This window comes from Caretta caretta, chromosome 24 (assembly GCF_965140235.1).
Source record: "Caretta caretta isolate rCarCar2 chromosome 24, rCarCar1.hap1, whole genome shotgun sequence".
Lineage (NCBI taxonomy): Eukaryota > Metazoa > Chordata > Testudines > Cheloniidae > Caretta > Caretta caretta.
The window spans coordinates 1,815,597-1,838,796 of NC_134229.1; the positions used below are offsets into that span (position 1 = coordinate 1,815,597).

General features: G+C 64.6%; 1 protein-coding gene across 1 annotated transcript in view; it reads right to left on the reverse strand.

Moving 5' to 3' along the window:
• Positions 1–18,418, reverse strand: part of NPR1 (natriuretic peptide receptor 1) — a 32,754-nt gene extending 14,336 nt beyond the window's left edge. The window contains exons 1-10 of the mRNA XM_048827953.2: positions 17,483–18,418; positions 9,256–9,455; positions 7,749–7,862; positions 7,381–7,516; positions 6,371–6,462; positions 6,031–6,166; positions 5,383–5,467; positions 4,897–5,017; positions 4,262–4,336; positions 2,511–2,588 (exon numbers count right to left, since the gene is read on the reverse strand). Coding sequence (XP_048683910.1) covers positions 2,511–2,588; positions 4,262–4,336; positions 4,897–5,017; positions 5,383–5,467; positions 6,031–6,166; positions 6,371–6,462; positions 7,381–7,516; positions 7,749–7,862; positions 9,256–9,455; positions 17,483–18,176 — 1,731 coding nt within the window. The 5' untranslated portion in view covers positions 18,177–18,418. The remainder of the gene's footprint in view (positions 1–2,510; positions 2,589–4,261; positions 4,337–4,896; positions 5,018–5,382; positions 5,468–6,030; positions 6,167–6,370; positions 6,463–7,380; positions 7,517–7,748; positions 7,863–9,255; positions 9,456–17,482) is intronic.
• Positions 18,419–23,200: the final 4,782 nt, after the last annotated feature.

The following is a 23,200-nucleotide window of genomic DNA, read 5'->3' on the forward strand; positions in this document are numbered from 1 at the left end:
AGGAAGGGAGGGAAGCTGGACTCCAGGCGCCCAAAGTGGAGTGTTAGTAACCAGCCTCAATCCCCAGCAAAAATCGGGCCTTAACCGCCTCGTGCCTCAGTTTCCCTATCTGGGAAGTGGGGAGAATACTGCCCCCGCATGGGGCCTGGCAAGCACCCCATACGGCAACCAGGGATCCAGGAAGCTTCCCCTCCCCCCAGTGCTGCACCGTGGCTCAGGTTGATTTCTAATGAGCGAGCAAAGGACAGTGGCTTCCCCGCTGCTTCCTTGCTAACGAGTAATTAATTGTGCGTGGCAGAGCCCCGCCGATAACCTGAGCCAGCCCCGCCTGCCTGCCAGGGAGCGGGTCCCTCCCTTCAGCACATAGCGCAGAAAGTGCCCACCTGAGCGACGACACCTCCTGCTGGTGCCCCGAGGAGTTTTCTGGGGCTGGGGGGGAAGCCCTAGGAGTGGCTGCCATCCAGGACAGTCCTTTGGCCTGTCCAGCCCTGTCTCCCGTCAGCCTCACTGGCAGACTGACTGGGCCAAGTGGCCAGGCCCTGCTGGGTTGACAGGTGCGGGGGGGGGCATTTTGCCTCGGGCTGCAGCTGAGAATGGCCCCCGCTCCGGCACTCGGCCCAGCGCACCTCGCAGTGCCGGGACAATCCGTCCTGACACCGGGGGCCGGGGCCTCGATGGCCCTTGTGATGCCAACAGCAGCTGCTAGTAACAGGGTCCATGTGCCCTGGCTCCATTTTGCACAGATGCCATCCCCCTAGTGCACACACGCTACACGCCTCACAGCGCCATCGCACGTCTACACTAGGGCTTTGCACTGGCATCGAGACACCTCCCACAGAGCCGTGTCCCTATGGGGTCAGGTCCTGCTCATTCACACCTCCCCGGGCCAGAAGCCAAGCTGGCTCAGTCCCAGCTCACCAGGTGTCCTGCAGCAGTGAGTTCCACATGTGGACCCGCAGCCTGTGAAAGTGGAGCGCAGCCTTTCACCCCCTGGGGCCTTGCCCTGAGGCCCCCTGCTCCTCACGCAGCCATTTACAGCAGCTTCACTCCCCTGCACCCTGATGTCAACAGGGGTGGAAGAGACAGGGCAACAGGGAGTCAGCCCCTCCCTGGGGACGGCAGCCTGGAATCCGGGGGTGGGGGGAACCACAGGGTCTGTCTGCGCCCACCCACCCCCATTAAGAGCCTCCTGCATGGCCAGTGCCAAGGGGGGTGGCGGGGGGTGCAGAGAGCAGCAGCAGTGAAAGGGACCCCCAGGGGGATAGCTCTCCCGGCCCGTGAGGGCTCTGAGGCAGGGCGGCTTGGGAGAGCCCTTGCACATGGAGGAGAACGGGGCCCAGAGCTGGGGGGCAGGACATGCCAGGCTCTTGCCTTCTCCAGGGGCAGTGGCTGCAGGGTCAGCAACGGGCTGGGACACTGCGCTGACCCCTCCCGCCCCAGATCCTCCGCTAGGGACTGATCAACCCGCACCAAGAGGCCAGGTCACAGAGGCTGGAGGGGGCTCTCCCAGTGCCTTGGACTGGCCCCATGGATCTGGGGGGCAGCTGCAAGTGCCAGAGACCTGCCTCGCCCTCCGGGTGCCCGCGGGAGGCAGCAGGCTGCCAGGTCTAACAGGAGGGGCCAGTCGGAGCCTGGGAATTCAGTGTGTGCACGTGTGACCCTGCACACGTACGTGTGAATCCGCACATGCATGTGCGCAGCCAGGGAAGGCTCTGGGCTGGGCCCCCCGGAGGAGCGGGAAGGGCCCAGGGCAAGGCCCGATGTTCGGCTCACTCAGGGCTGCAGCCAGCACAGGGCAGGCTGGACCCCTCCCCGCCTTGGGGCAGAGCTCCTGCCCCGGCCCCGTGGTGCAGGGGGGCTAGAGCAAGGGGCGCTAGGGTCTCCCAGGGCACGTCACTCCCGCGCTCCCCCTCTGCCTCCCCCACGCAGCCCCCGGGGTGGGGATGGGACTCGCGCCCAGAGGCTCCGCTCCGGAGTGGTGGCTGCAGCCCGGGCCTGGGGCTGCCAAGAGGCTCTTGGCATGAGGCTTGGGGGTGGGGGGAAGCTATTTTTCTCCTCTCCAAACACAGGCCCAGGCGCTAACAGCAATGGAGATGCTGCGGGATCAGACCTCACCCCCCCACACACACACTACGTTCTGGCAGTGAATAGCTGCTGCAGGGGAGTGGGGAGCTGGGCCCCAGGGCAGGGAGGGGTCCCACCAACCCCCTCCCCTCCAGAGAATTTGGGAGCCATGTCCGGGTCCCCCCGCAAGCTGGGGCCTGCGCAGGGGGAGGAAGGGAAGAGAGCCCAGCCCAGCCTCCTGCTCGGGGTTGCTCGGCGGGGAGGCCCTGTCCTGCACGTGGGCAGGTGGGTAACATGGCCCCTGTGCCAGCCCGCCTGGATCCTCCGCCCTGTGAGCCGGGCAGCCCACGCTGAGCCCCAGATGATGCCGCTCAGGTCGAGCCCAGAGCCAGCCGCGCCGAGCCCCTCAGCCCAGCCGCCTGCCCGAGCGCTGGCCGGGCACCTACGTGTTTCAGCTCAAACAGCACCTTCCGCGTCATCTCGATTCGCTTCCGATTGACGTGCTTCACCGCCACGATGTTCCCCTGGAGAAAGACATGGGGGGGCTCAGATGGGGGTAGGTCCTGTACCCCCCCAGGCAGCTGTAACATCTATGGACACTGACTGCCAGGGGAAAGCGCCCCCTACTGACCCCCCTGCTCCCCACAGTGCAGCACCCCCAGCACCCTGCACCCCGCCCCACTCCCCGCAGCGCCATGCCCCCTACTGACCCCCCTGCTCCCCACAGTGCAGCACCCCCAGCACCCTGCCCCATTCCCTGCAGCACCATGCCCCCTACTGACCCCTGCCCCGCTCCCTGCAGCGCAGTGCCCCCATGACCCCGCCCCGCTCCCCACAGCGCCCCCTACTGACCCCCCTGCTCCCCACAGTGCAGCACCCCCAGCACCCTGCACCCTGCCCCACTCCCCGCAGCGCCATAGCCCCTACTGACCCCCGCCCAGCTCCCTGCAGCACAGTGCCCCCATGACCCCGCCCCGCTCCCCACAGCGCCTCCTACTGACCCCCCTGCTCCCCGCAGTGCAGCACCCCACCCCCCACACTCCCCGCAGCACCATGCCCCCTACTGACCCCCCTGCTCCCCGCAGTGCAGCACCCCCAGCGCCCCACTGGCCCCAGGACGCTACCCCGTTACCTGCAGCGCAGTGCCCCCATGACCCCGCCCTGCTCCCCACAGCGCCCCCTACTCACCCCCCTGCTCCCCGCAGTGCAGCACCCCCAGCACCCCGCACCCTGCCCCACTCCCCGCAGCGCCATGCCCCCTACTGACCCCCGCCCAGCTCCCTGCAGCGCAGTGCCCCCATGACCCTGCCCCGCTCCCCACAGCGCCCCCTACTGACCCCCCTGCTCCCCGCAGTGCAGCACCCCACCCCCCACACTCCCCGCAGCACCGTGCCCCCTACTGACTCTGCCCCACTCTCCGCAGTGCAGCACCCCGCACCCCGCCCCACTCCCCGCAAGGCCATGCCCCCTACTGACCCCCCTGCTCCCCACAGTGCAGCACCCCCCCACTCCCCGCAGCGCCATGCCCCCTACTAACCCCCCTGCTCCCCGCAGTGCAGCACCCCACCCCCCCCACTCCCCGCAGCACCATGCCCCCTACTGACCCCCCTGCTCCCTGCAGTGCAGCACCCCCAGCGCCCCACTGGGCCCAGCACGGTGCCCCGTTACCTGCAGCGCAGTGCCCCCATGACCCCGCCCTGCTCCCCACAGCGCCCCCTACTGACCCCCCTGCTCCCCGCAGTGCAGCAACCCCCCACTCCCCGCAGCGCCATGCCCCCTACTAACCCCCCTGCTCCCCGCAGTGCAGCACCCCACCCCCCCACTCCCCGCAGCACCATGCCCCCTACTGACCCCCCTGCTCCCCGCAGTGCAGCACCCCACCCCCCCCACTCCCCGCAGCACCATGCCCCCTACTGATCCCCTTGCTCCCCGCAGTGCAGCACCCCACCCCCCCACTCCCCACAGCACCATGCCCCCTACTGACTCTGCCCCACTCCCCGCAGTGCAGCACCCCACACCCCGCCCCACTCCCCGCAGCACCATGACCCCTACTGACCCCCCTGCTCCCCACAGTGCAGCACCCCCAGCACCCTGCACCCTGCCCCACTCCCCGCAGCACCATGCCCCCATGACCCCGCCCCGCTCCCTGCAGTTCCTGGCTGCTCCCCGTGTGCTCAGGCGGGATCCCCACACCCACCTTGTAATAGGCCGTCTTGGCATAGACCTGGAACTGCCCCTCCGTGGTCAGTAGGGAGCCATAGTTGGAGCCTCTCTGCGCGGAAGCAAGACCCGGTGTGAGGGGGGACGGCAGGGCAGGGGGCAGCACCAACGCACCCCCTCCTGTGGGGAATGGAACCCCAGGGCTTCTGGGGCACCCCCCCCCCACAGCCCTCGGGGAACCCTCCTTCCCATCTCACCCCCACTGCCCTGCTGGCCACGGGCCTGCTGGGGGGACAGGGCTGGAGTGGAGGGCAATGGCTTGGAAGGATGACAGTGGCTGGAGGGGGCCCCCCACCAGGCTGTGGGGACCCCCCCCATCACCACTTCAGAGCCAGCCCCACCCGCCCCCTCCTGTGGCTCCCTCCAACCCCTGGCCTGGCTCAGCAGCTGCTCAGGGCTCCCTGATGGGATTTGCGTTTAATTAACCGCCCTGGATCCACAGCTGTAACCAGGGGCCCTGCCCCGCTGCCTTCACCCACAGATGCCCGCAATGCGGCGCCGGCTGGAGAGGGGGTCTCTCAGGGGGGCTGCTCAGCCCGGGGTCCCAGCCAGGCAGGCGGGCTCAGCTCCACGCCCGCCTCCCCCAGGCTGGCCGAGCCCCGGGGGGCTCACCAGCGACAGGGTCAGTTTGCTCCCGGCGCTGCGCAGGTGTTTCTCCAGGCTGCTGGACTGGACGTCTTCCCAACGCACACGCCACAGCTCGGCCACCAGCTCCTTCTCCAGCTCCAGCTTCCTGCGTCGGGACACGCCGGGGGGACGTGAGAGGGCACCAGCCCAGCTCCGAGTGCCCCCGATGCCCAGTGCCCCCCACGCCGCTAGGCATCTGTATGGTGCCAGCACCTGGCCAAGCCACGGCCAACCACCCCCTTGGGCCAGGTGCTGCCCCAACCCAGGACAAATACCCCCTCCCAGCCCCAAGCCCACCTCCACCCCCTGTGTCCCCTCCCCCCACATCTGCCTGTAAAGCAGGAGTATTTCTCCAGCATCACTTTGATCCCCCCGCCCCCCCTCCCCATATCCCCGTCCCTGCATCCCGGCCAAGGTCAGCCAGACGCATCCCCCGGCCCAGCCCTGGGGTGCAGGGCCGCTCCCCCGCACCTGTAGATGAAGAAGGAGGTGATGGTGATGCTCAGCAGGATGAGGCTCACCATGAGCGAGAGGATCTCCAGGGTGGTTAAGCTGGCTGCAAAACAAGGGAGGAGGGCGATGGTGGGGAGCAGCTGGCTCGGAGTCCTGAGTTCGAATCCAGCCCAGGGGCTGTATGTGCTGATCTGTGCCGGGGGAGTTTGCTGGGGGGGTCTCAGCTGGGGAAGTTCCCATGGCAACACCCACGAGGCAGCAGAGCCCAAAGTGGAGCAGGGGGAGCGTGCCCAGTTGCTGGGCCCGTTCTGGGGGCACAGGGTACCAGGTGCAGAGAAACACCGAGGAGACTTGTCCCACCTCGCGGCTTTGCAGCCGAGGAGCCTAGGCTGGGCTTGTGGGAAAGGGGCCGCTCCCCACACCCCTGTATGGGGTGCAAAGCCTGCTGGGGGGTGGGAAATGAAGCCACATGGCCAGGCTGCCTGGAGGGGCTTCTTTTCATGCGGCCGGCCCAGCGCAGCCCCTCCCTGCCGGGGGAGGCTGGATTCTGCCTGCAGGAAGGTATTTTTGCTGGCGGCGCTCCAGGGGCCTGGGCCAGGGAATGAAACCCTCAGAACTTGCTCTGCAAAGCCCGGGGCGGGGGGGGGGCTGGGACGCTGGCCCCACCTTTGCGGCACAGGGGGTTGCTGTTGTCGAAGCCGCAGGGCAGGACATCCCTGGGCACACCCTTCCCCGGCCAGTGGATCTCACACCCGGGCACTGCGCTCATCTTCTTGGTGGTGCCATTGTAGTTGTAGACGATCTGCAGAGGGCGAGAGAGGGGGGCTCTGGGAGGGGGCCAGCAGCAGGAACCCCCCAGGGTCCCAGGCTGCCATCACCCCCTACCCCCGCCAGCTATAGCCCGCAGGTAACTGGGCCCTGGGTTTGGCTCAGAGCCATCCCAGCCCAGCCTCGGGGGTGACTGCCGAGGACAGAATTGGGAGGCTGGGCCCAGACTCCCTCTGACCTGGAATATGCCGCTCGTGGGGTCCATGTCCCACAGCGAATAGTCACTCTCCCGGTCTCCGTTCTCATCAATCTTCAGGAAGCCGGTGACTCCTGCGGGGAAGGGGAGGGTGAGAGAGCGTGGGACCAGCCCCCTCGCAGGGCAGCACCCAGGGCTCACAGGGCAGAAGGGCCTGAAAAGACAGGCTACAAGTGGAGAAGGGGATATCGGAGGGACCATATGGCTCTGAGATGCAGCCCCTCTGGGGTGGGGCGCAAAGGCTGGTTATACAGGGATCCCTTGCCCGGTGCTGAGATGCAGCTGCCTCTGGGGTGGAGCGCAGCAACAGCACACAGTACAGGCTAAAAAGCGAAGGAGAAACCTGCACGCCGCTGGAACTGCTGGGGAATTTCGCCCCCTCCCCATGTTGGAAAGCGGGCGGGGCCTGACTCCAAAGAGTGCAGGCCCCAGGGCTGTGGATTGTCTGACAGACCCTCCGGCAGCCCGGCGTCGGCGGAGGGGCCCCGCCAGAAGGGGGAGCGGACCCATGTGGAGCCTGGCCAGGGCATTCGGGATGCTTTCCGGCAGGGTCCCCGGCGTGGGCGCAGGGCTGTGAGGGGAGTGGCTCCGTCACTCCACAGCCCGTCCATCTCCTGCCGAGTAGCCCGGCCCAGTGGCTCCCGGCCCAGCTCACGCCCCGAGCCACTAACGACACCAACCCTGGAATTTCCAGAGCGGAGGAACCAGCAGCTCAGGGAAAGGATCCGTGTAGCAGTGCTGGGCAGGGCAGGGGGCAGCTGGCTCTGTGCCCAGCACCAGGGGAGTGATGCCCCCCGTTGGTCCTGCCAAGTCCCCCAGGGCCCCCCTTCTCCCCTAGCAGTTCCCCAGGGCTTCGGGCTGCATGAAGGGGGGTCTCTGCCCCCTTCCAGGGTGAGGCTCGGGCAGGAGGGGGTCTGGGCCCCCCCAGGGGCAGCCACTGGAGGCTCCTGCATCCATACGGGCGAGGTGGGGCCCCAGCCGGCGGTGCCCACCATAGAAGGTGCGGTTCCACATATGGCGGGTGATGGCGCTGGTGTTCCGGACGGTGCCGCCCTGCTGGAGGGTCTCGTTCACGGCCTGGGCGTACAGCAGCACCCCGTCGTGGAAGGCAGCTGCGATGTAGTTCATCTGAAAGGGACGGGCCGGCTCAGAACCGCTGGGGCGGTGCCAATGGGCTGACGGGGGGGGGGAGACGGGGTGCCCCATGCTGCCCCACAGGCCCCATTCTGCACTGGGCCACCCCATGCCCAGACTGCGGGCGAGTCTCTGTCCCCCCCGCCATTCCCTACTGGGCTGCTGACCGGCCCTGCTGTCTCTGGCCAAGGAGGGGCGGGCGGTGCCGGGGGCAGGGGGGTCTTACCAGACCGTCCTGCAGGGTGAAGTTGAAGTGGGTGTGGGCCCCCTGCTTGAGCTGCTCCAGGAAGGGCTGGTACTCGGGGTTCTCGGGCTCCTTGCAGGTGATGATCATCACTGCCTGGGGGCGGAGAGGGGAGAGAGGCTGAGAGCAGGCAGCACCCCCGCCCCCCGGCAGGAGGCCTGTGGGAGGTGATGGACCTGGGTTTCCCACATGGCACCTGCAGCCCCACAGGTGGGCGGGTGCCAGGACTCCCTGCAGGAGGGTGGCTGGGCCGGCTGGTGAGCTGGCACCTCCCAGGGACTCCCCCTGCCACTGCCCAGCTCCCCTAGGCTGTGGGCAGAAGCCTCCAGGTCTGCCAGTCTGGCCCCTTCCTCCACCTCATCTTGCTTCCAGAATCGCAGCCCATAGGCTCCCTTGGCCCCTCCAGGCCTGGGCTCCCTGGGGAGGCTGGGGCAGCTTCCCGCCCCCAGGCTATTAATAGCCTTCCCTGGCAGCACTCAGACCCGGGAAAATTATCTTGCTTCCTTCCTCCTCGTTATTCGCGGAGAGCAAAGAGCAAACAGGCAGGGGCTGGCCAGAAGCAGGGAGGGTGGGAGGCACAAGCTGCCCCCACGGCCCCTGGTCTCTCGGGCAACAGAGGGGCCTGGCTGGGGTAAGGGGGCAATTTGGGCCAAGGCCCAGCAAACTCATTTCACAAGTGCATTTGGCAGGATTCGAACCCAGGGCTCCAGAGCCGCAAACTGAGTCCGTCAGCCCAGTGCCCCTCCCCCAGGCAGGGCACTGCCCTGGAACCTGCCCGCAGCACCTTTATACGGGTGAAGCTGGGTGCACCTGAGTGCGTCGGCCAGTGTAACCATAGTGTGCCAGGCACAAACACGGCATGTTCTGGCTGCAAGGGGGACGGAGGGAGCTGGGCCAGCTCCATAGCCGTGCTGCTCCGGCCCCCGGAACCAAGGCAGCCCCCGAGCTAGGTCCCAGCACCCACCGCCGCTGGAGCTCAACAGCCTGGGAGGTCATGAGTGGCCGAGGCTCCTACAAAGGCCCCTGGGCTGCACCTCAGCTGCTTCCTACGCTGGGTTCTCCCCCCTTCCACCCTGGAATGCGGAGCCCCTGGCATCATTGGGCCTCCCTGCTTCTACGGGCTGGCAGAGCTGCCCCAATAATCTTGCAAGGGCCTCAGGCATGGACTCAAAACCCCTGGCACTCCCGGTGGGCAGCAGGATCACTAGCCCTTCTTTTACAGATGGGGAAACCGAGGCGCAGAGCCGGATAGCAAATTGGTGGTGGACCTGGGAATAGAACCAGGCATCCTGGCTCCCAGCCCCTTGCAGTAGTTACTACCCAACACTCTTTGAGCCCATGGTGCCGGCGCGGTGACCTAGAACAGGCCCAGCCAGTGCTGGCCTCTCCTCAAAGACCCTGGCCAGCTCCAAGCCAAACTGGGCTCTGCACTTGGCACCTGGCCTCCCCAGGTACCTGGCTGGAGGGCTCCATCCTGGGCAGTCCTCACCTTAAAGGCCTCCCTGGCGTTGGCGTCGTCCTTGTCCCCGCGTCTCCAGGGCCTCTGGGGGTCGGGGAAGCGGGAGCCCTGCAGGCTGGCTCCGAAGACGTCGATGTAGAAGAAGGCGTAGTCCCCCTGCGTGAGCCCCTCGCGCCGGGCCTGCAGCAGGATCTGGCGGAAGGTGTCCGGGGAGCAGCAGACGTACACGACTGCAGGGGGAAGGATGGGGTTAGCGGCCCTAGCCCCCGGACCAGGCGCATGGAGCCACGTGCCCTGTCTCGCCTGAGGCTCCTCTGTCCTGGGGAGGCTGGGCCAGGCTGGTGGCTCCAAGGACGCTGAGGGGACCCTGGCCCCGATTCTCTAGCTCCGGCGCGGTCAGAGCCAAGGGAGCAATGCATGGACCCCCATGCGCCCCAAGATCCTGCCCTGACCCTCATGCTCCCCTCTTCCCCCCTCTTCTGCTGCCAGAGGGGAAGCAGCTGGACCGGAGCTGGGCAGGCAGGTTACCAGCCCCGGCACCCCCTCAGACGGGCTGGCCAGCAAAGAGCCAGGGACGCCCCGTGGGGCATGGCCGGGCGCAGGGGCCGGTCTGGGACCAACACAGCCAGCCATGCACACTCACACACACACACACACACCCTCCTCCTGCCCTGTGTCCCACGGTGCCCCCTGGTGGCAGAGGCCAGGGCTGGAGTAGCCAGGAGCCACCAGGGCTGGCTGCTAGCCGCCGGCAGAGCAGGGGTCCAGGTGCTCGGCAGACATGGCCAGGAAGCCAAACCCCCAGGGTTTTGCCTGCACTTTTCTCCATATTTCTCCCCTTTGCTGAGCTGGAAAGACAACAGGGCCCCCCCATGCCGCCCCACCCGGCCACGAGCTGCCAGAGCCGCCTCCCCCGGGAGCCCTTCACACCACGAAATCGTGAAATTGTGAAATCGGGAGGAGCTGAGCTTAACGAGCTGTTCCCCAGCCCGCCTCACAAGGGCCCAGGGCCGTGCCAGGTCCTCAGGACGCAGCCAGCGCCGGAGGGAGGGGGCTCGGCCTGGCTGTCCAGGTGCCCAGAGCTACACACCACAAAAGGGTTGACGGCGAATGGGGGTGGGGGTGCTATTCCTACCGCTGGACGTGAGTGCCATATTATGACTGGGATGGGGAACCAGGACTCCTGGGTTCTCTCCCTGACTCTGGCTGGGGAGTGGGGTGTCACGGAGTGTGGGGGAGTCCGGGCCCTGCACCCCTCTTCCTGGGATTCACCGTGACTCTCAGCCAGCCAGTAAAACAGAAGGTTTGTTGGACAACAGGAACACAGTCCAGAACAGAGCTTGTGGGTACAACCAGGACCCCCTCAGTCAAGTCCTTCTGGGGGAGCAGGGAGCTTAGACCCCAGCCCTGGGGTTCCCTGCGTTCCTCCACCCAGCCCCGAACTGAAACTAACCCCCCCAGCAGGCTCCCTCCTGCAGCCTCTGTTCACATTCCCGGGCAGAGGTGTCACCTCCCCCTCCTCCTCCCGGCTCAGGTTACAGGCTCTCAGGTCTCCCATCCCCAGTGAAACTCCCCTGCCACATTCCCAGGTCAACACTCCCCCCTCCCTGCTGCATCACAGGGGGTCCAGTGATTAGAGCAGGGGAGGGGAGGGACTGGGAGCCAGGACTCCTGGGTTCTAGCCCCAGCTCACTCTGATTTGGGGGCAGGTCCCTTTCCCTGCATGTGCTCCAATCTCCCCCCACCATGAAGGGGGCACGCCCAGGGAGGGTCACAAATGAGTGTGTGAAACAAACTCCACTTCCCTGCCTTGAAAGGCGGGTGGGAGCCCCCATAGGATGGAATCGCAGGACTGGAAGGGACCTCGAGAGCTCGTCCAGTCCAGGCCCCTGCACTCCTGGCAGGACTAAGTAGATCATAAAATTGTAGCTGTGGGCAGCAGCCCCCTGCCTGCTCTCCCGGTTGGCACAATCCTCGCCTGGGCCGGGGAGGGGGCACCGGTCGGAGAGGTGGGGCCCCAGGCAAAGCCCCAGCCCAAGGGCTGTGAACAGAGACAGCCCATCCGGTTGCTCAGCCTCCCACCCAGATCTATTTAGCAACAGCTGGTGTTTGTCCCGGTGGCTGGCACCAGTCTCAGCAGCAGCAGGCCAAGGGAGAGGTGGGCTGCACATGCGGGGACACCATGCCAGGTGCTTAACCCTAGAGTCCCCCACTGGTGCCAGCAGCCAGGGTGGCACCCGCCCAGCCCAACCACCGCCAGGACAGCTGCCGCTCTGGGCAGGGCTGAGGCCTGGGGGAGCTGGGGCCCCCGACTCCCCGCAGCCCCTGGCAGCTGTGCCCACGGGCATGCAATGCCGCAGCGCTGCTTACACCCGCTGTGCCCGGGGGGCAGCCGTGCCGCGAGCAGCAGGCCAGAGCGTCCCCAGCCCAGCCAGCCCGGGGGCCGCCCCGGAGGCGATACCGGCCTGAGCGCCGAGCACGGACGGGCTGGGGCTGCTCGAGACACGGGGCCAGGAAGCCGAGCAACGATCTCGCTCTGGCGGAGACGCGGAAAAGCCCAGCACCCAAGGGATGGGGAGCAGGGAGGGGGTCGGAGCCCACCCTCCCCCAGGCCCCAGCTGGCCGGGAACATCCTGTTATTTTCCGGCCGCGCGCAGCCCGGCGCGTTGTTTCCCTGCTGCCGGGTCAGCCAGCGCGGCCGGGGTCAGGGGGCGCGTTCTGTCAGCGGGGCCCCGGCCAGGCCGAGTCAACGCTCGGCCCCTCCGCAGCCAGGGCGCCAGCCCTGAGGCTTCCTGTTGTGCTGACTCGGCGCCTCCTCCCCTCCAGCCCGGGCTCCAGGCAGCGATTTATCCGATTTATCCGTGGAGCTCGCCCAGCGCCCGGCCCTGCCCCGCGGGCCCGGCTCCTTCACAGGGCGGGGAGAGGAGACTGGCTGGGGGCAGGGTCCCAGCTCGTTCCAACCGCGGGGAGACCGTCAGGCCCTGGAGGGGCCCGTCCCGGGTGGGGCGAGGGCATGCTGGCAGGGCAGTGGGTGGAAGGCGGCCCTGCCCTGTGGGCAGAGCCTGGGGCCCTGTGCCCCTGATGCTGGGCATCTCCTGTGGCTGCTCCCGGCGGCAGCTTTGGAGGGGGTGAGCGCCCTGCCCAGGACACCGCCTCCTGCTGGGGGAAAGCAGAGAGGTGGGAGAGCCAGCCCAGAGCTCCTGCCCCGGGGTTGTCGCAGCCCCGGGCCACCCCACGCACCCCACTGCTGCGGGGCTGAGCAAGGCTCCATGGGGCTGCTCCTTGCCCATTCCAGCAGCAGCGACGGGCTCCGGGGAAGGTCCCTGGAGGGAGCGCGAAGCCGGGCAGGGAGCGCGCCAGGCCCCAGAAATAGCAGCCGACGAGACAAAACAAACCCAGGCAGACACAGAACGAACATCATGAAATACAGACACCAGGGACAGACAGAGCTCCGCAGGGCCCGGGCAGCCAGCCTGCCCCCGGGGGCCCCCCATGCCGTGCCCAGCGCCGCAGGGCCCGGGCAGCCAGCCTGCCCCCAGGGGCTCCCTCTGCCATACCCAGCGCCGCAGGGCCCGGGCAGCCAGCCTGCCTCCGGGGGCCCCCCATGCCGTGCCCAGCGCTGCAGGGCCCGGGCAGCCAGCCTGCCCCCGGGGGCCCCCCATGCCGTGCCCAGAGCTGCAGGGCCCAGGCAGCCAGCCTGCCCCCAGGGGCTCCCTCTGCCATGCCCAGCGCTGCAGGGCCCGGGCAGCCAGCCTGCCCCCAGGGGCTCCCACACTGTGCCCAGCGCCGCTGAACTCACTGCTCATCTCATGCCCATCGGGGCAGCTCCAGCCCCAGGCCTAGCACAGTCGGGCAGAGTTTGGCAGACAGTACCCGTTGAAGCCAATGGAGCAGCACTGTTGACCCAGCTCTGGCTCCAGCCTAGGCACTGCCTCAGTTTCCCCTTCTAGAGCTACTGAATAATGTCACCACAGGCTTCCCTGGGTCAGGTCACAGCCCTTCCTGGGGCAAATCACAAAGTTCCCAAGAAACCTCCAAACTTCTCCCCAGCTGAGCCCTGGACCTGCTGTGGTTTCTTCCCGCTAGAGAATTTTCTCTCTGTTGGCTCCTACTGCCTACACCCCCAACCCTCTGCGAGCCCCTGGGATGGGATGGGACGGAACGGGACTTGGTTCACGTTCACGTTCACGTTCGTTCACGTTCACACCCGACTTCCCCAAAGGTCCTTCTTGATCACCTGGTTTTATTTCCACCCCCAGAGGACTGAGTTAGCCACCTGACCTGCCAATCATGTGACTTTGCTCATTGTATCCACCTGGGGAGGTGAACTAAGTGGGTCACAGGTGGGGCTGTGCCCATCTCCCCTTAAAGGGCCAGGCACCCCTTAAAGGGCCACCTGGAACCTCCCTGGCACCTGCACAAAAGGGCCCATGACACATGGGTGAGCTGTGGAAGGCATACAGAAACCCCCACACGTTAGGAAACAAAGCAGAGAAAGAGGCGGATGGGAGTAAATGGGCTCTGCGCCCCTGTATAAACGGCACAAGGGCTCCTCTGCGAGCTCGGGTGGGAATCCGGCACTGCTACGCCTACCCAGGGGAGCAGAACGCTAAAGAAGTTGCAGCTGCAAACATGGAAGTGCCCCTCCTCCTGGAGACAAGGCAATCACCCCTAATTCTGGCCTGCATCCTGCCTCTTCCTCCCTGGACTCCCCACTACAGGAGTCTTCTTCACTTCCTGTCTTAAAACATCTGGCAGCGTTGCCATGTGGCTGGTACGCAGCTGCCGAGGCCCACCCCAGACATGGCTGCTTTTTGGGGACTGAGCAAGTTCTAGGGCCAGAGTCTCAAAAGGATTCCGCTGCAGAAGGATCCGGCATGCTGGGGGCCAGCTGGGGGCCGGGCTCTTTGGTAAATCTGGCCCCGATGGTAGATGCTCAGCCCCGAGGTTGGGCTGGGAGGGTTAATGACATTAATTAGCACCCCCGCAGAGTCCTCAGTCCTTCCCACGCTGGGAGGAAGCCGCGACCCTCACACGAGGGTTAGAATGGCCGTGATCCACTGGCACCCTTAGGAAATCCTCCACGAATAACATCACCTGGCTCTGCCCCCTTCCCTCCCCCCCCCCGGCCCAGCCACACGGGTGCTCTCCCTTCCAGCTATCACAGCGTCTCCATTGGAAGCCCACCACCATGGCGCTGGGGTTCCTGGCTGTCAGATGGGCAGGGGGGCATCACTCCGCTCCACTCCCTGAGCGGGATCCCTGCCCCCCTTGTCCCTCCAAGGATCCGCACCTCCTGCCTGGCTACTGTGCGGGAAGGGAGGGGGGTCACGGGCTGCTCTGTCACCCAGGATCAGGCTTCCTGGCCAGGCCGCACAGGAGCCAGGCTGCTGGGCGGAGACAGGGAGGCTGAATATACCAGGCTATTGCCCCGCCGCGGGTGTCTCTGCTGATCCCAGCCCTCCCCGCACCGCCGGCTATCCGAGCAGCGAATCCCCTCCCCACGCGCAGGAATTCCTGCCTTGCTCTGACCTGGGCTGGAGCCATCGCCTGTTGACCCCCGGCTCCTCCCAGCTGTCATTAGGTGTATTCGGGGAGCGCTGGGATGCCCGGTCCCAGATCGGGCCCCACAGCGCCAGGCGCTGTACAGACACAGTGCGGAGACGGCCCCTGGCCCACAGAGCTCACAGCCTTGGGGGCCGGATCCTGCTCTGAATGACATCGGCACAAACCCAGGGCAGGTGCTGATGCAGCTCACTGCTGTACCACGCTGCCCTGGCCCGGGCAGGCCTCTGGGAGCAGCCAGGCAGATGAGGCCAGGGATTGCCATAGCAGCTTTGACTTCCAGACGGCCAGGTCTCCTGCCTTTTGTCCCAGCCAGGTCAGGAGCTGGATCTGTGGGACGGGCCACGGGGCCAGAGACTTTGTCCAGCAGGAGCAGGGAGCAGGTTGGGGCTACGATTTTTCAGGGCCAGGTGCCCAGGAGTCGGTGGGTTAGAAATCCGGTGAGGGTCCGGGTCCAATAAACCCTAAAAGGGAGGCGATCCATCAGCCTGCCCCAACCGCCCCCCAAAGCACACACACAAATCCACACCGGTCTGAATCCATCCCTCTGCATGCGCACACGCACTACACACTCAAACACATGCACACGTGCGAGACAGGGTAGCACACACGCTGCCTAATCACCAGGAACCCTAGTTTTCTGTGATAAAAACCCCAACATTCTCCAATACAAACCCCAACATAGCCATGTTTTCACATGGTGAAATGGAAGTGCTGACCCTCACGGTCCCCAGCCACAGTACACACAGGTATCAGCTTTTAGGGACACCCAGCAGAAGCCCATTTATCTGAGCCTCCATTATCCAGCTCTGCGTAGGAGCCGAACCGGGGCTGACAGCTGAAGCCCGAGCCCTGCTGCCCGAGGGAGCGCCGGATAACGGGGGCTTGGATAAAGGGGGTTCTACAGTATCTGTTTTTTTTTTTCACAAAATGTAAAAACTGAAGATTCTCTGCCAAGGGCCCAGTTCCGCGCCTTTCCATGGCAAAGGGATTTCCAGGCGCCCTGCAAATCAATCCGTCTCCGCACACGCACAGAGAGACACGCTCGCCCGGGGCATGCAGCGCGTCTCCGAGCCAGCTGGAAAGTTAGACATTCCCATGCCCAGGGCTCCGTGGTCAGGCTGGACACATGGTGGGAGGTGAGGGGGGGACAACTTTCACGGCCCATCTGAGGGTCACCTCCCCAATGTGCAGGTTTGAGCCCAGGCACCAGCCCAGTTCCATGCTGCCAGGGCCAGATCCAAGTCCTTGGAATGTCTCCTCCTGTAGCAGGGTTTGGATCAGGCCCCTAGAGCCAAGAGCCATGTGTACAAGAAAAGGAGGACTTGTGGCACCTTAGAGACTAACCCATTTATTTGAGCATGAGCTTTCGTGAGCTACAGCTCACTTAGCTCACGAAAGCTCATGCTCAAATAAATTTGTTAGTCTCTAAGGTGCCACAAGTCCTCCTTTTCTTTTTGCGAATACAGACTAACACAGCTGTTACTCTGAAACCTGTCATGTGTACAAGAGTCATCTGGACTGGGGGGATTCAGAGCTTGTCTCCCCAGGATGGTGCCCCTGCCCCAGACTGGGCTCTGCCTGCAGTTGCCCGCTGCACCCCAGCAGGCTGGGGCCCACCTGCAAAGCGCCCACCTGCCTTCTGGTGGCCAGCCTGGGGCGTTGGTGAAGATGGAGAGTTTGGAATGAAAGACGCTCAGCAAAAATCCTCCGGCCCTGCAGGGTCGCCCCAGGGGCTGTGTGCTGGACCCCGACCTAGTGAGCTGCCCTGCACTCTGCAGTAGCTGGGGAACGGCTCCGGCAGGGGGATTGTCCCACGGGAACTGCATCCCCTTTCATCTCCCACAGGGAGCCAGCCCTCTGCTGCTGGGACAGACCACTGGGGACTGGACGGTTGAGAAGGGTCCTGTCCTGGGGGATTAGAGGGGACCTGACGGGTGGATTGCACCTCGAGTGGCTTTGGCTGGGGTCAGATTCAAACCCCCAAGCAGAATTCCCCAAACCGGGGCCAGATGAGAGCAGACCAAACGCACCCCATCTCCCTGCAGCCAGACTCCCGTTGGCTCTAGACTTGGGCTTGGAGGGGTCCCCAACATGTCCTGTCCAAGTTCCCCTCTCTCACTGCCCAGGGGGAGGGTTGTACATTTCAAAGGGGCGGCTGAACCCATCAGCCCCATCCCAGCAAGCTCCTTGCCTTTTCCAATTCAGAGCCACCCCCAACACCGCTTGGCTCCCCCACTCTGTGTGCAGGGAGCTGGGGAACCAGACCCTGCGCTGGGCTGGCTGGAGCTGCAGCACACCACAAAGTTAACACAAAGCAACTTGGAGAAAACTTTCTCCCCGGCCTGCTGGGAATCCAAGGGGCTGGATTTGTTCCACGTGGGGGGCTGGGAGAAGGGGGGCAGCGTTTCCGTTGGGGGGTGCGTTAAGGCGGTGGCGCTGCACTGGGGGCCCTGGCATTGTTCGGTTGAAGAAGCGTGCCACGCGGGGGTGTTGCCGGGGGTGTTGTGGTGAGAAGCTGCACCGCAGAGCAGGGGGGTGAAGTCGCACTGAAGTGGCAGGCAGGGCTGCGGGGCGGGAGGATGTTGCAATAGGGAGATGGACTGAAGTTGCATGGGGGGCTTGTGGCACCATGGGGCAGGGGGGTCCCTGGAAGCAGCCGTTCTAAGGGGGGGCTGGGAGGTTCACTTACTTCTGCCCTTCTGCTTGATCTCCTGGATGAGGAAGGTGTAGTTGGCCTCGTCGCCGTCCTTGAAGGAGATGTCCAGCACGGTGAGGTTGCGGAAGGTGGGCAGCTGCACGTACAGCCCTTCGATGGCGAAGAAGCAGGGCCGGTCGTCCAGCTTCTCGTCCGAGTAGACCAGCAGGGCGCGGTGGGTCCAGTTGAAGTGGCGCTGCAGCCCCACGGCGTACTCGCCCAGCTTGCGGTGGCTGGGCCCGGCCCGCGTGGTCAGGGCGAACACGTCCTCCTTGTTGTCGAAGCCGTGGGCCTCCGCCCCAGCCGTCACCAGCGGCAGCTTCCAGTGGCTGGTCAGGCGGGCCACGGGCGCCGAGCTGTAGACGCAGCCGGGGCCGATGAAGGCGTCGGGGTTGTCGGCCAGCTTGAGGTCCACGGCGGCCACGGGGGCGTCCCGGTCGGAGCAGACGCCGTGCTTGTCCTCGCTGTTCCCGAAGACCCAGCGCACCGTGTGGCCCGGCAGCAGGTCCGGCTGCCGGTTGATCCGGTCGATGGCCAGCCAGATGGCGGGGCCCACGCGGGGCCAGGCCCACGGGTAGGTCATGTTATGCTTCGGCAGCAGCACGGCCACCGTCAGGTTGGCCCCGTGGCCCTGCGACCCGCCCAGCTGGCACAGGGCCCCGCACAGCACCACCAGCGCCCACCGCATGGCGTCACCGGCGCATCGCTGCCCCCGGGCCGACCCAGCCCCCCGAGGCGCAGCCCCCAGCTCCAGCCCCCTAGACCCCGGCGGGCTGCCCCGGGACCATGGCCGGAATTCCAAGGCGGCCCGCGCCCGCTGCCCCTCCGCGCCCCGTCCCCCCGCTGCCCTGGGCTCCAGCCGCTGGGAGCTCCCTTCCCTTCGCTTCCCTTCGCTTCCCGGTGCCGAAAGTGACTGATTATCTCCCAGGCAGGCAGTCTTTTCCTTCCCCTCATTCAATGACAAAAGGGCTGTTATCATAGCCTGGCTCCTTAACCCCCTCCTGCCCAGAACCCCCCCCCAGCGCAGGCAGGGAGCACCTGCCCGAGGGAGGAGACAGGGAAGGGGTGCGGGGACGATTTTTCCAAAGCCCGGTGGGGGGGGAGGAGATGGATGCTGGCCCCCCGCTGGTCGCCCCCAGGACTGAGCAGAGCTGCCGGACACGGATGGGGTTTTTCATGTTTTGCCCATGGGGGAATTGAAATGAGAGGGGGCGTTGGAAGGGCTGGGGGGGGGGCGGGTTGGAAAACGACTAAATTGGGAACACTGCCTGTAACTTGTTGACCACTGCGGGGGGGGGAGGGAAGTTGGGGGGGTGTAGGGAAATCCCAACGGGCAGAGACGGGGACAGGGTGGGATGAGATGTGGGGGGCGGGGGGACAGAGTGGGAGAGGGAGGGCCCCACGGGGAAAGGGCAATTCCCAGCCGCACTGGGGAGCGTGGCTCGATCCCGCCATTTGCCCCACTCCTCCCACGTGGGCAGTGTTCCCGCCCGGGGGTGAAAGGGAAAGAACTGGTGCCCCCCACGTCCCTCCGCCTGCTCTGGGGCTCCTGGGGCCCGGGCGAGGGCATGGCCAGAGTGTGGGTGAGCAGAGGCCTAGTGGGTGGCAGGCCTCTGGCGGGGGCTCGAGGAGACCCTCCCGGCTCCCCCTGCTTATAAAACTTCACACAGAGCAAGCAGCCAAAGGATCCCGAAGTGCCTGAGATGGTGACCGTGGGGGGCAGCAGAGGCTGGGGCCGGGGAGCAGAGGTGGGGGGCAATGGGACGGGGGTGGGGAGAAGGGGCTGGGGGGGACAATGGGAGGAGGGAGCAGAGGAGGGCCAGGGGGGTGGGTGGGGGCGGGGCTGAGGAAAATAGAGCGTCCAGAGCCCTCCATAGAAGCTGGAGTGGGGGGGGCCCGATCCGGGCCAGGAAGGGGAGCGGGGCCTGATCCTGCTGGGTCTCTCCCCCCCCCGCACTGGCCCCAGGTTCCAGCTCTCCTTCGCCTCCTGGGGGCAGTGGTGAGCACTGCAGCTCTCCGCCTCGGCTATTACTGCACCCAGACGTACAGCATCACCACCTCTTGTGAGTGTCTCATGATATTTGGTGTTTTCTCTTAAATCTCCAGCTCCTGGAGTCAGGAGACTCTCAGCTCACGTGTGAAATCCAAGTGTGGTTCTGGCCCTTCTGAGTGCAGGGAATAAGCTGGAGAACGGGAAAGAGGGGCAGCCCTAACAGCCCCAGCACCAGAAAGGGGAATCCGAGGAGCCGACCTCATGATTTGGGGGAGCTGGCTAGTGCTTTGGGGCACTGGGGGCCGGCAGGACTGAGTCCAGGGCAGTCTTTGGCAGGGGTCCCTCAAGGGGAGCCGTGCACAAAGGCAGCCTGCAGGGACTCCGAGACCTGCCCCCCCATGGCTGAGCACTGCCCCAGAGAGACATGCAGGGGCCACACACACAGACACGGCATGCAGACCACAGGGCTGCTTCAATGCCTGGTGCTCACTCGCCCCGGGGCAAATCAGGAGCACCCCTGGTGATGAGCGAGGCCGCGGAAGAGGGGGATTGGGCCCCATGGCGGGGGGGTGGGGTTGGACTGGAGAGCCGGGAAGCAGACATGGCGGCTACCTCCTACCTCAGGTGTGCTGAAAAGGAGGTAGCAGAGAGAGGAGTCCAAGAAAGTCAGAGGGGCCCTGGTCTGAGACTCAAGAGGACGTAATTCTGGTCTGCCACAGCCCTGCTGGGTGAGCCTTTACCGTCCTGCCCTGGGGCATCGCGGTCTCCGAGAGCCAGTCTATCCAGGCTGTGTCTGCAGCAACAGGCGTCCCGATCTTGGCTGGAATCTCTAGCTGCCACTGCAGTCCAGAGACTAGCCCCCCTAGCCCCCCTGGGGAAGTTTATTTACGGCGACACGGGGAATGTGCCACAAGGCTCAGTGGGGGCACGGATATGGCCGTAATCAGCCAATCCCCCATTAGAGGACAGGGAGTTAATGGAGCCAATTATTGGCTGGGGGAGGCAGAGATACAATAACATCGCAGCGAGGCCGGAACCTGTGTCAGGGCAGGTTATTAACAGCAACGGGCAGCCGGAGCGTTTGCCATGCAAATGGGCTTTCCATGCAAAGAAGTAAATTCGTTTCCAAGGCGTTTATCTAGTTACCGCCGGGTCCGTATTGTCTGGGGAGAATTTGTTCCTGGCTGAATGGGAAAAGCAGGTGGAGAAAGGCAGCTCTTTGTTAAATGCAACCTCGACCCTGCACTCAAGAGGGGGGCTGCATGTTGGGAGACAGTTAATAAAGTCGCCCCCTCCCCTCTGAGGGACTGCAAACTGCTGGGAAGTGGGAGAACTCAAAGCACCCTGAGCAGCACCATGCTGCATGGAAAGTGTGTGTAGTGGAAGGAGCAGTGGAGAGGGAGCCAGGACCTGTCTCCATGAGGGGACCTGGGCCTTGTTAGAATGGGGTGGGGGTTGGGAGCCGGGACCCCTGGGTTCTACCCCGACTGCATGAGGAGAGTGGGGTCTTGTGGTTGCGGGGGGTGGTTAGGAGCCAGGACTCCTGGTTTCTCTTCCCATCTATGGGGAGTGGGGTCCAGTAGTTAGAGTAACAGACTAGGAGACAGGACTCCTGGGTTCTTTTCTGAGTGCCTACCACTGACTAATCTTGGGTGAGCCCCTTTCCCCTCCCCCTGCCTCAGTTTCCCTACAAATGAAATACCCTCACGACACCAACCCTTCTTCCAGGAGTGGTGCTGGGAGTGATGTCACGGCTCCCAAGTGCTCTGAGATCCCTGGTCAGGTTGCCATGGTCTTTTATTCTAGGGTGCACCGTGGGATGTGTGGCCCATTCCTCCACAGGCCCTGCTTGCTCTGAAGTCAGCCCCATGGGCTCTGAGAGTGCGTCGCCGCCCCCCGCTCCTCCCCGGTGGCCCCCACCCAGCCACATCTGCAGAGGTGACCCTGAGGCTGGGTCGGGGGGGCCTGCAGCATTAGCCGCCGGAGGGGGGGGGCATGAACGACTCCAACGTCACTCTCCGTGGTGGTGGTGGGGGGCTGAGGGAGGGACAGCTGGTTATTTGGGCTTTGTGGATCAGCCGGCGCTGCCCCCGTGACGGACAGCTCCAGGGAGCCGGTTACTGAGCAGGGAATTTGTCCGATTTTACCCCATCCAACCCGCCTCAGTCCCGGGGACAGGGGAGATGGGCTCAGGCAGGAGCCATTCCCGGGAGAAGGGGAGAGTTTGAGGCACTGGGGCAGGCATCAGAGGCTCGGCTGCCAGCTGGTCCTGCCGACAACCAGCCTGGGACCCAGGTCAGTGGCCAGGAGCCCGGGACAGCTGGGAGCAGATTCTCCTCCTGATTAAAGGGGGTGGGGTGAGGGGGAACGAAGATGCCCAGCCCGGTGCCCCCCTGTCCAACTGGCGTCGGCTCTCCACAAGCCCAGGCCCCTTGGCCCCTCCCGGAGGCGCGCTCCTGGGTGCAGCATGGGAATGTCGTTCCCTGCCAGCCGGGGGGGGCGGCTGTTGGGTGACACAATGCACTTCACTCCCCCCACCCCGATTTACTTCTCCCCAGTGCTGCGTCTACGTGGCTCCTCTCTAACTCCGGCACAGTTACCACGCTCCCCCATGCTCCCAAGTCCCACTTGTCCCCACGGAGATGCCCAGGGAAGAAGCCCCCAACGTGGCCATTTTCAATGCCCAGCTGCTGGCACTTCGGATGCCAGGAGCTGGAGCAAAGGGGCATCCACAGGCTGGACTGAGCAGATGTTCTGTGGTGTCCCAGCGCCACCCAGAGGTCTGTCGGCACCAGACACACAGAGCTTACGCGGGCGGGATCCCAGCCAGTTGGGAAGTTTTAGACAAACTTTTTTTGCCAGAAAAGGCCAATTCATGAGACCCGAACCCGTTGACAGAACAGGGCCGGCTGAGAGGGATCTCCCAGCTCAACACGTTCGTGCAGGGGGAAAAGCGCTGAAAGGGTCAACATGTCCTATTCCGACCTTTCTGAAACAAAACGTTTCAGAGCCGTTTGATCTGCAACGACGTCTTGTTTGGATGTTTACGCCGCTTGAATCGACGCATTGCCAGTGACCGGAACAGAATGGGCTTTTTGCAGATTTGTTTTGGTTGGTGAAAAATGTCAAGATTTTGACTTTTTTGCCCCAGTTTGGGAGGGGAACATTTTTCAGTATTTCCAACATTCTCACAGGGTAGGAAAGAGGCTGCCGGCCCAGCCCAAGCGTCTGTCTTGTCTGTTTAGCTTGCAGATTCTTTGGGGCAGGGACTGTTTCTCTTTGATGGTCGTACAACACACAGCCCAATGGGGCCCCGGTTTTATCTGGGACCCACTCCATGCTACAAGTATCTGATTGCCCCCTAATCTCCTGCCCTCACTTTCTCATCAGGGGCTCTGTCTCCATCCAAAGCAGATTTGTATTCTCCTACTTGTTTCGCTGTCAATTCAAAATGTACAGAAAGTGCAGCGCCTGCCACCATGGGCACATGGTCCGTGGCTGGAGCTCCAAGGCACCAGCATGATACCAGCCAATAAATAAATAATAAATAACCAGGATCCTTGCCCTGGCCCTGCCTGAAGCTTCTTCCAACCCCTAGGTGTTCACAAATCATGACTCAAGGCTTCCAAAACCCATGAGATTTAAATCAATAAATTAAACTGGGTTTGTGTTATTTGCCTTCTGGGTTCTGAGCCTTCCGGGCTGTGTTTTCCAGCTTT